Genomic DNA, 15890 nt, shown 5'->3' on the forward strand with positions numbered 1-15890 from the left:
TTAGTTGGTAGTGCGTCTGCCTTGTAAGCGCTAGGCCGCGGGTTCGAGCCCAGCTTGTTTTTTCTGATTCTTTCTATAATGGTAGAATATGGTGGATTGGCTTTGTATATAGCCAACCCGTACGCTTGGACGGAACGACTTGAGATTTGATGACGATTCTTTCTGTGTATTCATTTCTCAGGTAGGTTACGCCATACGGTTTGAGGATTGCACGTCGGAGAAGACCATTATCAAGTACATGACAGACGGTATTCTGCTCCGAGAATCGCTCCGTGAGAGTGACTTGGACAAAAATTTGTTGAAATTGGACCAACTATTGAACAGTTTTGCTTAAGGACACAGAAAAAACACCCACTACTTAGAGCTTAAATTGTAAAAAAAAAAAAAAAACAAATTTCCTTGAATCATGAAGATCTTCACCAAATGTGTAGTGTGTACTTGCATTGAAACATGGAAACTCACTCAGTGTGAAAAAAGAAAGAAAGAAAGGAGAAAGCCTCCAAGCCAAAGACACCCAAGTAGGTCCTTTGATATTTTATGATAAAACTGCCATTTAATTTACTGTATGAATTTAATACTTATTTCAGCTGAGAAAAGGAAAGAAAGGGAACAGAGTGTAGAAAATGAAGCCAAGAAATCCAAAACAACATCGTACAAAGACAATGAAGATGGTGAAGAGGTGGAGCCACAAAGTCCACGATGTGTGTCCAAGGATAAGTCCAAAAGGTAAAAACTGATTTTTGGACTTTTTTGTGTGTGGAGAGCAACCATTCCAAATCCTACATACCTATCATATTAAAATTAGTCATCAGGAATAATGATAAAAAAAAAAACTTGTGAAAGTTTTGGTGAAAAAAAAAAAAAAAAAAAAAAAAAAGTCTTTCAATCCTGTACCTACCTTCTGGTGAACTTTATATGGAGTAACTTTCACCTCTTGTTATCAAAAGGGGGTGTAGCTCAGATGGTAGAGCGCTCGCTTAGCATGCGAGAGGTACGGGGATCGATGCCCCGCACCTCCAAACATTTTTGTTTCACGCACCTTTATTTCAAATGCTGATTTCCCCCCTCTTTTTTAAGTATAGTTTTCTTTCTTTTTTGTCCCTTTCTGAGTGCCAAGTTTTCACTTTGGTATGTTACATTATGTTGATAACTGCATCCTTTGTTTTTGTTCCCCCTCCCCTTCAAAATGCTGATTTTTCCCTTTAGTTCATCCGAATTCCCCCCTTCTTTTTTTGGAGGTTTGAAAGCGAAGAGAAAGCCACTCCCGAGAACGAAAACTTTTTTTCTTTCGAACATTTGTGACGGTCACTTATGTAGGTATAATATTTATCCTTTTTTAACCCTTTCATTATCTCCAGGTCGGATCGTGTTCACCAAGCAGCCGGAGCCGGTGATCCCGGTTCGAGACCCGAGTTCGGACATGGCCCTGACGGCACGCACAAAATGCTGATTTTTCCCCTTAGTTCATTCGAATTCCCCCCTTCTTTTTTGGAGGTTTGAAAGCGAAGAGAAAGTTACTCCCGAGAACGAAAACTTTTTTTTTTCTTTCGAACATTTGTGACGGTCACTTATGTAGGTACATATAATATTAATCCTTTTTTAACCCTTTCATTCTCTCCAGGTCGGATCGTGTTCACCAAGCAGCCGGAGCCGGTGATCCCGGTTCGAGACCCGAGTTCGGACATGGCCCTGACGGCACGCAAAGGGTCAAACCTGGTCCGCGTGTATCGGGAACAGAAGGAGCGAGTGAAAGCGCAGAAGAAACACTGGGAAATAGCCGGGAGTAGTATTGGAAACATTATGGGAGTCAAGAAGAAAGAGGTACTTAAATTGTTTTATTGGGTTAAATGTTAGAATAATCACCACCAGAACAGAACAAAAGAGTAGAATAGAAATAGTTTTTTTTACTTTCTATTACCCTTATTTTTTTTTGGAATCAGGGAACCCCCAAAAGGGGATGTTTCCACCCATTTTCTGATTTTGAAAATTTGGAGTGATTGTAATATTTTCTCATTACATAGTAGGTACATATACTACATACATAATTATAGCTTCGCTATCGCTATACTTGAGTAATAGAAAGTGGGAATTGTGTTCACCGTTGTCAAAAAAAGTCGATGCAAATGGTTTTGCATTTTTTTTGTCGATCGATGGTGGGATTCGAACTCGGGACCTTCTGCATGACAAGCAAGCGCGTTACCACACTGGCCTAACCCTCTATTCATATTCACAGGAAGATGAAGATGGTAAGAATGCAGAGGACGACAGTACGGATTTCAGAGCGGATCAGAAGTTTGCTGATCACATGAAAGATACTCCGGAGGCGTCGAGTGACTTCGCCAAGAAGAATAGTATATTGGAGCAGAGGCGATATCTGCCCGTGTTTGCCTGTAGACAAGAGGTGAGGGGTGCAATTTAAAGAAAGGATCTAGAGTAGAATAATATACCGTGTTCATCCTGCTGAAAAGTCCCTTTCCCCCGACATCGACAGGGCAAGTTAAAGTTTAATCAGGTCGTGATTATTCTCAGAGGTAGGGTTAGGAAAGTTTCTCATCGTCTCATCAGATGGGCGAGAAGAGACACAATACTTCCCATTTAGGTGCTGGGTCAACACGAGAACACCAGTAAGTAACCCGTTGAAATATTTGCAATCGAAAGACGAGTACAAATTTTTTTGTCGATGGTGGGATTCGATCCCGGGACCTTAAGCATGTCAAGCAAGAAGCAAGCCCAATTTTCCCTATCTACTTTGTTTCCTCAGCTGTTGAACGTGATTCGAGAGAACAGCATTGTGATCATAGTGGGGGAGACGGGGAGCGGGAAAACCACACAGCTTACTCAATATCTGCACGAGGATGGATACTCCCGCTACGGTATGAAGCTCCTAATTTTTCTCTTTTTTTCAGGCACTACCGGGAAGCTTACGAAGAAACCCCAACACACACTGGTGGCATCTCTAGGGAAGCACAGGAACGATTTAACTCTCGCATGAGAAAAGAAAATGAGCGTGGTGTGCTGTACACCACAAAAGATCAAGAAGACTGGGAGAGGAGAAGTGACAAGGGGAGCAATGATTGGCGAAGAGATAGGGAAAGAGGGAAAGATGGGGATCGGGATTATAAAGACAAATACAGGGAGCGAGGGGACAAATACAGAAGCTTGGAAAGTAGGGGTAAAATCAAAGAGTCAGAGAGTAGTAGGGAGAAGTATAGGGACAGAGGTAAATACAAGGAGTCAGACAGTGCTAGGGATAAATACAAAAGTTCGGGGAGGAGCAGAGAGGATCACAGCAGTCGAGAGAAGTACAGAAGTTCTGAACGGAGCCATCACTCGGACAGAAGTGACAGGAAATATCCGGAAAGTAGGGGTAAAATTAAAGAGTCAGAGAGTAGTAGGGAGAAGTATAGGGAGAGAGGTAAATACAAGGAGTCAGACAGTGCTAGGGATAAATACAAAAGTTCAGGGAGGAGCAGAGAGGATCACAGCAGTCGAGAGAAGTACAGAAGTTCTGAACGGAGCCATCACTCGGACAGAAGTGACAGGAAATATCATGATGGTAAGTTAATTGAGAAAGATTTTTTTTTCTCTCTTCTCTTCTCCCCAATGATTGAAAATTCTTGTAATGTTCAATTTTTCCTATTCTAGTAGGTACCTACTTTTGGATTTTATTTTTTATTAATACCTGAAAGGCTTTGTGTAACATCTTTTCAGAGTCTCTCTTCTCTTCTCCCCAATGATTGAAATTTCTTGTAATGCTCAATTTTTCCTATTCTAGTAGGTACCTACTTTTGGATTTTATTTTTTATTAATACCTGAAAGGCTTTGTGTAACATCTTTTCAGAGTACAATGTGCTCATTATGCCCAAAATTGCCCCTTTGGGTGTCTAGAGTAATTTTCTGAACCTTTGTACAATTAAAAAATATCCTTTCACATCCCATTTCCAGACAGTGACAGAAGACATATCAAGTCAGAACGAAAATCAGAACGGGAACTGGATACCCCCTCTATACGATTCAAAGACGAACCTATGACACCTGACTCTTTCACATTCCCGGCCGAACTTTTCCAGTGGATGTGTTCTTCGCCAAGAACCCCGTGGAGGATTATGTGGATTCCGCGGTGAAGCAGGCCCTCCAGATACACCTGATTCCTAATCCAGGTAAAACGAAAAAGAAAAGAAAATGCTGAAGGGGGGAAAAAGCGAAAAAGAAAAGGAAAAAAATCAGCCAAAGTAGCTCGAACTTGGCACAGAGTCACAGAGATTCCATAAATTATGTAGATCAAAAATATCCTTGGCCCTGTTTCCAGAAGGTACGGTTCGGCCGTTATTCCGGACCAAAGCTTCGCTATTTAGGGCTATGCATTGAAAAAGCTCAAAAGGAACTAGCGCTTTTCACGACTTTACCTTTAGCCACAGGTCGCTCAAATTTTGCAGACAGATTCCATAATTTATGACGATCAAAAGTATCCGCGGGCAGGAACTCGAGAAATGTACGGTTCGGCCGCTATTTAACTCCAAAACTTTGAAAAAACCTCAAAAAGGAACTGTAGAAGTGAAAATAAAAATATTAGCTGAAAAAAAAAAATGCAATAGAAAGTAAAAATAAAAAAAAACTATACGAAGCATTCTAAACTTTTTCAATGCTCCTGAGTGTGCAAAAAAATGTGGAGGTGCGGGGCATCGATCCCCGTACCTCTCGCATGCTAAGCGAGCGCTCTACCATCTGAGCTACACCCCCTGTTGATGAAGAGAGGTGAAAATAACGCTATATAAACTACGCATGTCTCAAGACTCCCAGGTGATTGAATGAATACGTTCAAGGTCGTTTCATTCTTTACAAGTTTACTACGCTGTGTGTAAATCAGTGGCGACGTTGTAAAATAAAATATAGTACGGTGATTATAAGATTAGTGAATAGTGCTGAATACCCATCAGGATTATGTTGGATGCAAATTAATTTTGTTTTGTTTGTTGTTTTTTCTTCTTCTTCTTCTTCTTCATACTTTAACACGAAAAAATGTCATTTCTCTATTTTGATACCTAGTAGGTAGGTTTTGATTTTTTTTTTTTTTTTTTCGTTTCGGAATCAAAGGACCATGAAATACGTAGGCATATCAAATCAAAAATCCAATCATTAATTATCTGCGGAAAGGCAGAGCCTTCTACGCTTTTGTGGATATCACAGCATTCTAAGTGCTTCCTTGACTATTTTTTCTCATTATTCATCAATCTTTTTACATTATTAATGCCGCCACTGGTAGCTACTTGATTATAATAGCTACTCATTTGTCTTCACGAGGCTGAGTACAGACCCGAAAAACACTGACCCTGTCGGGAATCGAACCTAGACCTCCGGTGTGTGAGATATCCACTCGGTCACTGAGGTTGTTAAGAAAAATTATTATTGAAACCGGAAGAAATCTAACAAATCTCATTTTCTTATTTAAGGAATTTTTAGAAAAAATCTACGGAATTTTTCTTTTTCTTCGATTTTGATAATGCTAGCTAGCAACACATATTAACAACAACTAGCAACACATATTAACAACAACTAGCAACACATATTAAATACTAACAAAATGTTTCAGATGTACTCAGCCCAGGAGAGTGGCTGCTATGAGTGTTGCGAAGAGAGTGAGTGATGAGATGGGAACTCCGTTAGGAGATGAGGTGAGTACAAAGAATAAGATGGTAAAGGCATTTAACATACTGTCCTTTACCTTAACTAAAGTCCTTTATGGTCAAGTCCCAAGTTCTGAAAAACGCCAATTCCTTTGATTTAAGCTTCATCTTGATGGAGGACTCAGTAACTTTGTAAAGTTTTCCTTTCAATCTTTCAAGGTTCTTCAAAATTTTGACCTTAATAACAGCGGAATCGTATATTTTTCGAACTTCGGCCTATGGACACTTTTCATCTACATCTGTCTATTCTAAAACGAACCTCTCTGCAAAGTTTGAAACGTGAACTACTTTCAAATCTTTCAATCTTTTCCCCAAGATTGGCCCTGAACAGCGACCGAACAATGTCTCAAACTTGACCCACGGCGTGAACGACATGCACAAAACATTGTTAAAGCGCCTAATGGGGGAAAAAAAACTTGACCCAGGGACAGTTTTCATCTAAATAGACAATCAAACAAACTCCGCTATTCCGTTTTTAGTCCGTCTTTCCTTTATTATTACTAATAATAAAAGGTATAGTGGACGGACTATTGTATTCGCTTCGGTGTCGTCTGTCTGTCGGTCGGTCTGTCCCCATAGAAGGAGTTATCCAAACCTGGTCGACCTATATATCAAATTAAAGGTCTTTTTACCAGGATCACGAAAATGGTGGTGCAAATTTTGTCCAGAAAACCATAAAGCCAAAAAACCAAAAAAAACTGGTTTTTGTGGTGGTGCAAATTTTGTCCAGAAAATCATAAAGCTAAAAAAGCAAAAAAACTGTTTTTGGGGGATTTTTTTTTTCACATTTTCTCACACAAATGAGCTCTGATCTCGAAATTTGTCGCGACGACCTATGACATGCGTCTATTTCAGTCCTATGCGAGCAGTATAATAAGCACTATTATTATTATTATTATTAATTGTTTTCCCACCCGTTTTTCCAGGCATTCGTAAGTGTGTGGTGGCTACAAACATAGCGGAAACCTCGCTAACAGTGGACGGGATCATGTATGTGGTGGACGGTGGTTATTGTAAGCTCAAAGTGTATAACCCGCGTATCGGTATGGATGCTTTACAGATATATCCGATCAGTCAGGCCAATGCTAATCAGAGGTCAGGTCGAGCTGGCCGAACTGGGCCCGGACAGGTAAGAATATACTGGTCCAATATTGAGTATGCCTTCCATACTTTATCGGCCAAAGGTCTAAAGGTACTGTAATGATGGACTGTAATGATACCGGACAGGTAATGATGGTCATACTGCCCCAATATTGAGAGCGCCTTCCATATTTTATCGGCCTGAAGGTACGGTTTATAACCCGCGTATCGGTATGGATGCTTTGCAGATATATCCGATCAGTCAGGCCAATGCTAATCAGAGGTCAGGTCGAGCTGGCCGAACTGGGCCTGGACAGGTAAGAATATACTGGTCCAATATTGAGTATGCCTTCCATATTTTATCGGCCAAAGGTCTAAAGGTACTGTAATTATGGACTGTAATGATACCGGACAGGTAATGATGGTCATACTGCCCCAATATTGAGAGCGCCTTCCATATTTTATCGGCCTGAAGGTACAGGGTACAGTGTCCGTGCTTTGATATGTCTACCATATTTTATAGACTTAGCTCCCATGGCTCTCTGTCAAACCTCTTAAAAAAAAAAAAAAAAGATTACGGTAGGTATGAAGCCGTTTTGGTGACGAAGGTTTACCCTTCATTCAGCAACAAATTACTACCCTCATCACATTAACCTCACTCAATCTGAGTGTGGCCGGGAAAAGCCAGCAGTACGCCATTGCCCACATGGTCACCCATCCGGATACCAACCATGCTCAACGTTGCTTAACTTCAGTGATCCATTGAGAACTGGTGTATTCAACGTGCTATCACCGCGGGCTATAAACAAGTTTTAATCCTATAACAGCTCTGTCCGAATTTAAACTGGTTCTCTTCTGGTGATAGTATGACCTTGATCGCTTATCCTGCCACAATGAGACTGAAATGTCCCTTTACTCCCGCAGTCTAACCAATTGAAGTCTTATATATTTTGACATATTATGGAGAACACACTTATCTTGTCTTCAATTTCGGGACGATAAGACCTCCGTTGTTACAGTTCAATCTATCAAACCTCTTCAAAAATCCTAAAACATGTAGATCTTATACATAACTTGTTTTTATAATATAAGATTATATAACGTCAACTCCCAATATGTGTAGTGAGTATCTACAGGGAGTTAAGATGTGACCCATAAACTTATTGACGGGCTTTATTTCGACTTCATTTTGCCAGTTTTCGCCGATTTATTGCGGTTTTCAGCTGTAATGACCAAACGGTTAGATATATTGAAAAAGTCATGGGAAAACCATACCAAAAACACCTAACCAAGCATAATTTCTTGCTCAAAAGATTGGTTTGGCCATGCAGAGAATAAACGCTGTATGCATCCTAGGGTCTTTACCGGAGGGGAGGAATTTTAGTGAAATTCTTTAAAATGAAATAAATGAATATCATCTTTTACTTCTAGCATAATTCAATAAGAGGTCAGCTCCCATGGCGTAGTGGTCACTGCGCTCGCCTTGCACGGGGGAGACCCGGGTTCGATTCCCGGCGGGTTCAAGAAATTTGTATCATGCAAATGATTGATTCCGTGACTGGCTGTTGCGGGGCCCACTTTAGCTCCCATGGCGTAGTGGTCACAGCGCTCGCCTTGCACGCGGGAGACCCGGGTTCGATTCCCGGCGGGGTCAAAAAATGTGTATCATGGAAATGTTTGATTCCGTGACTGGCTGTTGTGGAACCCACTCAGCCTCGTGAGGAAAATAAGCAGCTATGTAATAGAAATACGCATAGCGACCGGTAATAGCATGGTAGGTACACATTAAGCGCTGAATTATTGAGATATTTGGAAAATCTTACTATGCTCCAGTGAGCACCAAAGTTGTGATAGTATATGATAACACAAAGAAACGGCATTTATTTATTTTATATCTTGTATTTGTTTTATTCCAGTGTTTCATCTATTTTATTTGTTTCATTCCAGTGTTTTAGACTGTACACTGAGCGTCAGTATAAGGAAGAGTTGCTCATTACCACGGTGCCTGAAATACAACGTACCAACCTAGCCAATACTGTTCTCCTGTTGAAATCTCTGGGAGTTCAAGATCTACTGCAGTTTCATTTTATGGACCCTCCACCACAGGTAGGAAATCAATAGACAATTATTTTTGGTGGAGCTGAGAGGCTCTTTACAGTATTTGTCGATATCACAGCATTACTAAAAGTCTCCTTTACTATTATTAAACTGTTCAATCAAACTTTTCTTAACTACTAGAAATTTTTTACTTACCTAATTTTTCGTCAGCCTCTCAATCAGCCCTAGCTAGGATGATTGTTTTGAGTGGATGCCCTTCGCACTCAACCTTTGCTATTTCTGTAGCAAGGGAAATTCCAGGCTGGTGGAACTCCATTAGGAGATGAGGTGAGTACAAAGAATAAGATGGTAAAGTCGTTTAACATACTATTCTTTACCTTAACTAAAGTCCTTTATGGTCAAGTCCCAAGTTCTGAAAAACGCCAATTCCTTTTATTTAAGCTTCATCTTGATGGAGGACTCAGTAACTTTGTGAAGTTTTCCTTTCAATCTTTCAAGGTTCTTCAAAATTTTGACCTTAATAACAGCGGAATCTTATATTTTTCGAACTTCGGCCTATGGACACTTTTCATCTACATATTCTGTCTATTCTAAAACGAACCTCTCTGCAAAGTTTGAAACGTGAACTACTTTCAAATCTTTCAATCTTTTCCCCAAGATTGGCCCTGAATAGCGATCGAACAATGTCTCAAACTTGACCCAGGGACAGTTTTCATCTAAATAAACTACCTATCAAACGAACTCCGCTATTCCTTTTTTTTTTTCTGATTCTTTCTATATTGGTAGAAGGTAGAATATGGTGGATTGGCTTTGTATATAGCCAACCCGTACCCTTGGACGGAACGACTTGAGATTTGATGATGATTCTTTCTTCTGGAAACGGGTTACTATGTCAAGTAACATGATAAAGAATAATAGGTATGTACTATGTTTTCACTTGACAAATATATGAAACTTATTTATTAATAAAATTGATGATTCTTTCTGTGTATTCATTTCTCAGGTAGGTTACGCCATACGGTTCGAGGATTGCACGTCGGAGAAGACCATTATCAAGTACATGACAGACGGTATTCTGCTCCGAGAATCGCTCCGTGAGAGTGACTTGGACAATTATGCTGCTATCATTATGGATGAAGCCCATGAACGATCCCTGAATACGGATGTTCTGTTTGGATTACTTAGAGAGGTAGGCAGTATTTAAGAATAGAATATACCTTGTGTATCCTGCCACAATGAGACTGAAATGTCCCTTTACTCCCGCAATCTAACCAAAGTCCTATATATTTTGACATATTATGGAGAACACACTTATCGTGTCTTCGATTTCGGGACGGTAAGACATCCGTTGTTATAGTTCAATCTATCAACAAACCTCTTCAAAAATACTAAAACATGTAGATCTTATACATAATTATATAACGTCAACTCCCAGTATGTGTAGTGAGTATCTATAGGGAGTTAAGATGACTCATAAACTTATTGACGGGCTTTATTTCGACTTCATTTTGCCAGTTTTCGACCGATTTATTGCGGTTTTGAGCTGTAATGACCAAACGGTTTGATATATTGAAAAAGTCATGGGAAAACCATACCAAAAACACCTAACCAAGCATAATTTCTGGCTCAAAAGATTGGTTTGGCCATCTAGAGAATAAACGCTGTATGCATCCTAGGGTTTTTACCGGAGGGGAGGAATTTTAGTGAAATTCTTTAAAGTGAAATAAATGAATATCATCTTTTACTTATAGCATAATTCAATAAAATAAGGAATAAAATAAAATAAGGAATAAAATAAGGAAATAATATTCAATATTCAATAAAATAAAATAAAATAAGGAAAAGAAAGTCGCGTGATGTGATGTTCACTTGTTCACAGCAGATTTTTTTCTTATCTATTTACAGGTGATAGCGCGTCGTCAAGATCTCAAGCTGATCGTCACCTCGGCCACAATGGACGCGGACAAGTTCTCCAACTTCTTCGGCAATGTGCCCACGTTTCACATCCCCGGCAGAACTTTTCCAGTGGATGTGTTCTTCGCCAAGAACCCGGTGGAGGATTATGTGGACTCCGCGGTGAAGCAGGCCCTCCAGATACACCTGATTCCTAATCCAGGTAAGACGAAAAAGAAAAGGCTGGAGGGGGGAAAAAGCGAAAAAGAAAAGAAAAAGAATCAGCCAAAGTAGCTCGAACTTGGCACAGAGATTCGATAAATCATGTAGATCAAAAATATCCTTGGCCCTGTTTCCAGAAGGTACGGTTCGGCCGTTATTCCAGACCAAAGTTCCGCTATTTAGGGCTATGCAAGGAGAAAGCTCAAAAGGAACTAGCGCTTCTCACGACTTTACCTTTAGCCACAGGTGGCTCATATTTTGCAGACAGCTTCCATAATTTATGAGGATCAAAAGTGTCCGCTGGCCGGAACTCGAGAAATGTACGGTTCGGCCGCCATTTAACTCCGAAACTTTGAAAAAACCCCAAAAAGGAACTGTAGAAGTGAAAATAAAAATATTAGCTGGAAAAAAAAAAAAAAAAAATGAAATAGAAAGTAAAAAAAAAAAATCAATGGAAACAGAATAAGTAAGTATTATTAATTGTCCTCACTTACTTACTTTCCAATCTATTTTCTTTTGTAAAGGATCTGTAATTGCTAAGATGCTAAGGTCTTATCGTTCCGAAAGCGAAGAGAGAAGAAAGAGGACTGGAGAAAGCCAGCCGTTCCGAGGATGAACCTTATCTCTTTAGGATAAGTTTCGCCCCGGGCAGAATTCGAACCCGCGATCTAGCGATTACAAGGCAACCCTCCCTCCAAGTTAGCTTGCTACTCTCGAAGCAAACTAGGCTGGGTAGGAGCATTCTTGTTAACCCATTGAATGAGATTTGGGTCCAGGATGTTTTTGGTCAGCTTTTTACCTTGCAGTATTTTACCCTCCTCAAATTTTGTTTTTTTTTTTTTTTTTTTTTTGATCAAAGTGTAGCCTTTTCCCGTTTTCAGACGGGGTCGGCGTTTTTTCGTCAGTCTCTCAATCAGCTAGAGAGCTTTGGGCAGTCAACCTTTTATATCTTTAGCAAGGGAAATATCAGGCTAGTATCCTCTCGGTTCAAAGTCCCCCTAGCCAGATCAAGCTGGTCTACTCCCTGTTTAAGGTCCCCCAGCCAGACCCTATAGTAATAAACATTCTAAATAATATATGTATTAATAAACCAACCTCAGTGGAGCAGTTGTTAGCGCGGTTGACTCTGGGTCTGGAGGTTGGTGGTTCGAGTCTGACTCAAGTCATAAAATTTAGCGTAGTGTATTAAGCGGGGAACGACATTTGTGACGAGCATTTATGCTTAACACAATTAAAATTCCTTTTAATATATGTATTAATTATGTGGATACTGGATATCACATTACTACGAGCCTCCTTAATCAATTCTTTTGGGACGATAAGACATCCGTTGTTACAGTTTTCCCCATCAATTTTTCCAGGAATACATGCAATGTGTGACGGCAGTGGATGGCCAATGGTTGGCAGAATTGGGTCCCATGTTCTTCTCGGTGAAAGAAACAGGCAAATCGGGGTCTACTAAGCGGCGCAACCATCTAAGCTCACCAAAATATTACCACCAGTTGTATGTCGAATCTCAATTGTCTTTTTAAATTTTTAATTTTAATTAATGAAGATTCTTAATTAAATAATTATTCCTCGATAATTATTTTATTTTTATTTTAACATTTTCTAAGTTTGTCACTAATTTTCTACATATCTAGTAGTAGTTTCCCCCCCAAAAATTCTATTCTACTCATCTAAAATTTCAATTGGCACTTTTCCCCCTAGTCTATCTAATTTTTATCCCTTCCCCCCCCCCCCCCCCCCACAACCCACTGGGCTGCCGGGGAGGAATTTTTCCCTCCCCCCCCCGCGGGGGGTTTTCCCCCTCCCCCCAATTGGGATGACGAAGACGAATTTTTCCCTCGCTCCTCGGCGTGGGATTTTCCCACTCCACACTCGACTAGATCTCATGGCCCCAATGACACTCCTTACTCCTATCATATGAAAATTTCTATTAGCTAATTTTTCCCTTGGTCTATTTAATTTTATCTCTTTATTCCCACTTTCTTTTTTCTCTCAGAACCAATTGGGATGACGAAGACGAATTTTTCCCTCGCTCCTCGGCGTGGGATTTTCCCACTCCGCACTCGACTAGATCTCATGGCCCCAATGACACTCCACACTCTTATCGTACCAGACCTGATGATACTCCCCGTCCTACTCCCGCGCATAAGTATAACAAGTGGAACAAGGACAGGAAGATGACTGGCGCTACGCCACTGAATGTGTATTAGACTCTATAATGACAAACTTCAGGTTCATGCTTTTTAAAAAAATTCTCCTGCGGAGCTGAAGATTAGGATTTCGATGAGACTAAATTTCTGAAGATTTTAGACCAAAATGTTCAAAAATTTCGCCTGCGGCGCTGTTATTATATTCTACAAAAATGCCAGTTCACTTATAGTAAATGCCTATTAGGGGCCCAAAGCCAGATCTAAGAGAAATGGCTGTAGTAGTCTTGAGGTCATTATCTTGGTCAAAGGTCATTTATCTTGAAAAAATTTGGCCTGCGGCGCAGTTATTTCATGGTGCAAATGGGGGACTCAAGACCTTACCCTAGTCGGATGAAAAAAGATTGAAGAAATTTAACAGGCTTGAGAACATTGCTTGGAAAAAAAAAAATCGGCTGCGACGCAGTGGGAATAGGGTGGAAAGTCTTGGAAAAGTAGACTGGAAATTTTGAAAAATTGGACTGGAAAACCGGGAAAAGTCAGGGAATTTTATTTTTCCATTTTGGTAGACACCCTGCATAGAATAGAAATAGTTTTTTACTTTCTATTACCCTTTTTTTTGGAATCAGGGGACCTCTAAAAGGGGATATTTCCACCCATTTTCTGATTTTGAAAATTTGGACTGATTGTAATATTTTCTCATTATATATTAATATTACATATACTACATACATATAGCTTCGCTATCGCTATACTTGAGTAATAGAAAGTCGGAATTGTGTTCACCGCTGACAAAAAAAAAAAAAAAAAAAAAAAAATTTTGTTTTGTTTGTATTTTGGTTGTTGTTTTTTCCCCTTCTTCTTCTTCATACTTTAACACGAAAAATTATCATTTCTCTATTTTGATACCTAGTAGGTAGGTTTTGATTTTTTTCTTTTTTTTTTTTTCGTTTCGGAATCAAAGGATCATGAAATTCTTAACTCTATGGTTCTTTCCGTTTTCTCTTGTGCCAGTACATCTGCATCCTTGAAGAATGTCAGCCTTTTTCTCCTCAGACCACTTGCTGTTAGGTCTTGCTGGGAATTTCTGGTTTTAGTTTTTTTGTGGATCCTCTGCAAATTCTGAAATTCATTAAATTAATTTATTTTTATCAATACACATCTTTCTTCTTCTTCCCCCTGGCCTATATCTAAGGGTAATAGGTTTAACTAAGGAGCCACGAGGAAGGGGGCTATTCTAGATCTAGAATAATGTTTTTTTTTTCTACCTAATAAGTTGGTTGTTTTATTCTACATATTGGGACTGATGAATTAAAGTAAAAATATTTTCTATTTAACAGGTGATATCCTGATATTCATGCCAGGACAAGAGGATATTGAAGTTACATGTGAGGTTTTGGCGGAGCGACTGGCTGAAATAGACAATGCCCCTCAACTACTCATTCTACCCATTTATTCTCAACTGCCGTCCGATCTTCAGGCGAAGATTTTCCAGAAGTCAAATGATGGTGAGTGGGCAATACGGTTTTATAGAGTTTTGCCTCAAGACCTATTTTGAGGTGGTGCTTATACTCAGGGCTAGGCTAGGCTTGAAAAATAAAGGAAAACAATAAATGAAATAGGTAGGTAATTGGACTTTTTTTTTCTCGGAGCTATACCTCTTCAAGCCTAGCCCTGTGTGCAGTGGCGTAGCGTGGTCCAACTCCAAGTATAGGGCGGACACTTATTTCTATCACAATATCTATCTAATAATTATTTAAAGTCAATATTTAATGGTATTTGAGTGGAATTTTTGAGTGTATGGCAGCCATACACGCCCTACATGGACGCTACGCCACTGCCTGTGTGTAACCGAAAACTGAATCTTAGGGCCCACACATTGGCGACCGGCCATCGATCAACGTCGACTGATCCATCCACACTCCCTCGACAACATAGGTTTATTTCGTCGATCGACGTCCGGCCTACTATGTTTGGACGCACCTTTATAATTTCCTCAATTTTTTGCACATCTGTTTCTAACCACCATTTATTTAATTTCTACTTTCTAGCCAAAACTTCTCGTTCTCTCCTATTTATAGCCTGATTTTAATTATTTATAGCCTATTTATAACCTGCCTCGGTGGTGTAGTGGTCAAGGCGCTCGACTGGAAAACGTTTGATTAAAATAGGTGCTGCGGTTGGCGGTATTTTGACCGCCTTTTGGCGGTTTTCAGCTATATCGACTAAACGGTTAGAGATATTGTAAATGTTACAACAGAACACCCAAATAAGCACCATTCAATAGGATAAGGAAAGTGTCGTGTGATGTTCACACCAGATTTTTATTGATAATAATTCTATTTCTCTTCTATTGAATTGTATATTTTTATTTCTATTCTGTTTGCAGCGTATTTCCATCAGGCAGCCCGACTCAAAGGTATTGGTGAATATGTGAATTGTAGAACTGGTATGCCATGTCATCTACATCCCACTTCAGCGCTGTTTGGAATGGGATTCACACCAGACTATGTCGTGTACCATGAGCTTATTATGACTTCCAAGGTAAGGATTACAGGTTCGATTCCCTTGGTTAAAAAAGGAATTTTTAACTGTGTTAAGCAAACTTAATGCTTGTCACAAATATCGTTCCCCAATTATTACGCCTAGATAAATTTTATGACTTGACTTGAACTCGAACCACCAACCTCCAGATCCAAAGTCCAAAGTGTTAACCGACTAACCCACTGCACTTTTTACTGAGGTTGGACTTGGGAAAAAAAAAAAAAAAAAAAAAAAAAAAAGTACCCCATTTTGC

The 15890-nt window shown here is 39.7% G+C and overlaps 1 protein-coding gene, 1 long non-coding RNA gene, 2 other non-coding genes and 1 pseudogene across 4 annotated transcripts in view; 3 read left to right on the top strand and 2 right to left on the bottom strand.

Annotated features, from left to right (window-relative positions):
- LOC103514400 (pre-mRNA-splicing factor ATP-dependent RNA helicase PRP16) overlaps positions 1-15890 on the top strand; it is a 36971-nt gene that overhangs the window by 11012 nt on the left and 10069 nt on the right. Inside the window, exons 7-14 of the mRNA XM_026827379.1 lie at positions 1622-1821; positions 2234-2401; positions 2762-2879; positions 5587-5672; positions 9826-10011; positions 10728-10938; positions 14434-14601; positions 15483-15637. Coding sequence (XP_026683180.1) covers positions 1622-1821; positions 2234-2401; positions 2762-2879; positions 5587-5672; positions 9826-10011; positions 10728-10938; positions 14434-14601; positions 15483-15637 — 1292 coding nt within the window. The remainder of the gene's footprint in view (positions 1-1621; positions 1822-2233; positions 2402-2761; positions 2880-5586; positions 5673-9825; positions 10012-10727; positions 10939-14433; positions 14602-15482; positions 15638-15890) is intronic.
- On the top strand, positions 947-1019 carry Trnaa-agc. The gene has a single exon. It is a non-coding gene; the product is annotated as a tRNA-Ala (tRNA).
- On the top strand, positions 3359-4035 carry LOC113469557. The gene is made up of 2 exons (XR_003392929.1): positions 3359-3556; positions 3946-4035. It is a non-coding gene; the product is annotated as an uncharacterized LOC113469557 (long non-coding RNA).
- On the bottom strand, positions 4668-4740 carry Trnaa-agc. The gene has a single exon. It is a non-coding gene; the product is annotated as a tRNA-Ala (tRNA).
- Positions 7447-7564, bottom strand: LOC113469559 (annotated as a pseudogene).

The sequence above is a fragment of the Diaphorina citri genome, unplaced genomic scaffold, assembly GCF_000475195.1.
Source record: "Diaphorina citri unplaced genomic scaffold, Diaci psyllid genome assembly version 1.1 scaffold1134, whole genome shotgun sequence".
Classification (NCBI taxonomy): domain Eukaryota; kingdom Metazoa; phylum Arthropoda; class Insecta; order Hemiptera; family Psyllidae; genus Diaphorina; species Diaphorina citri.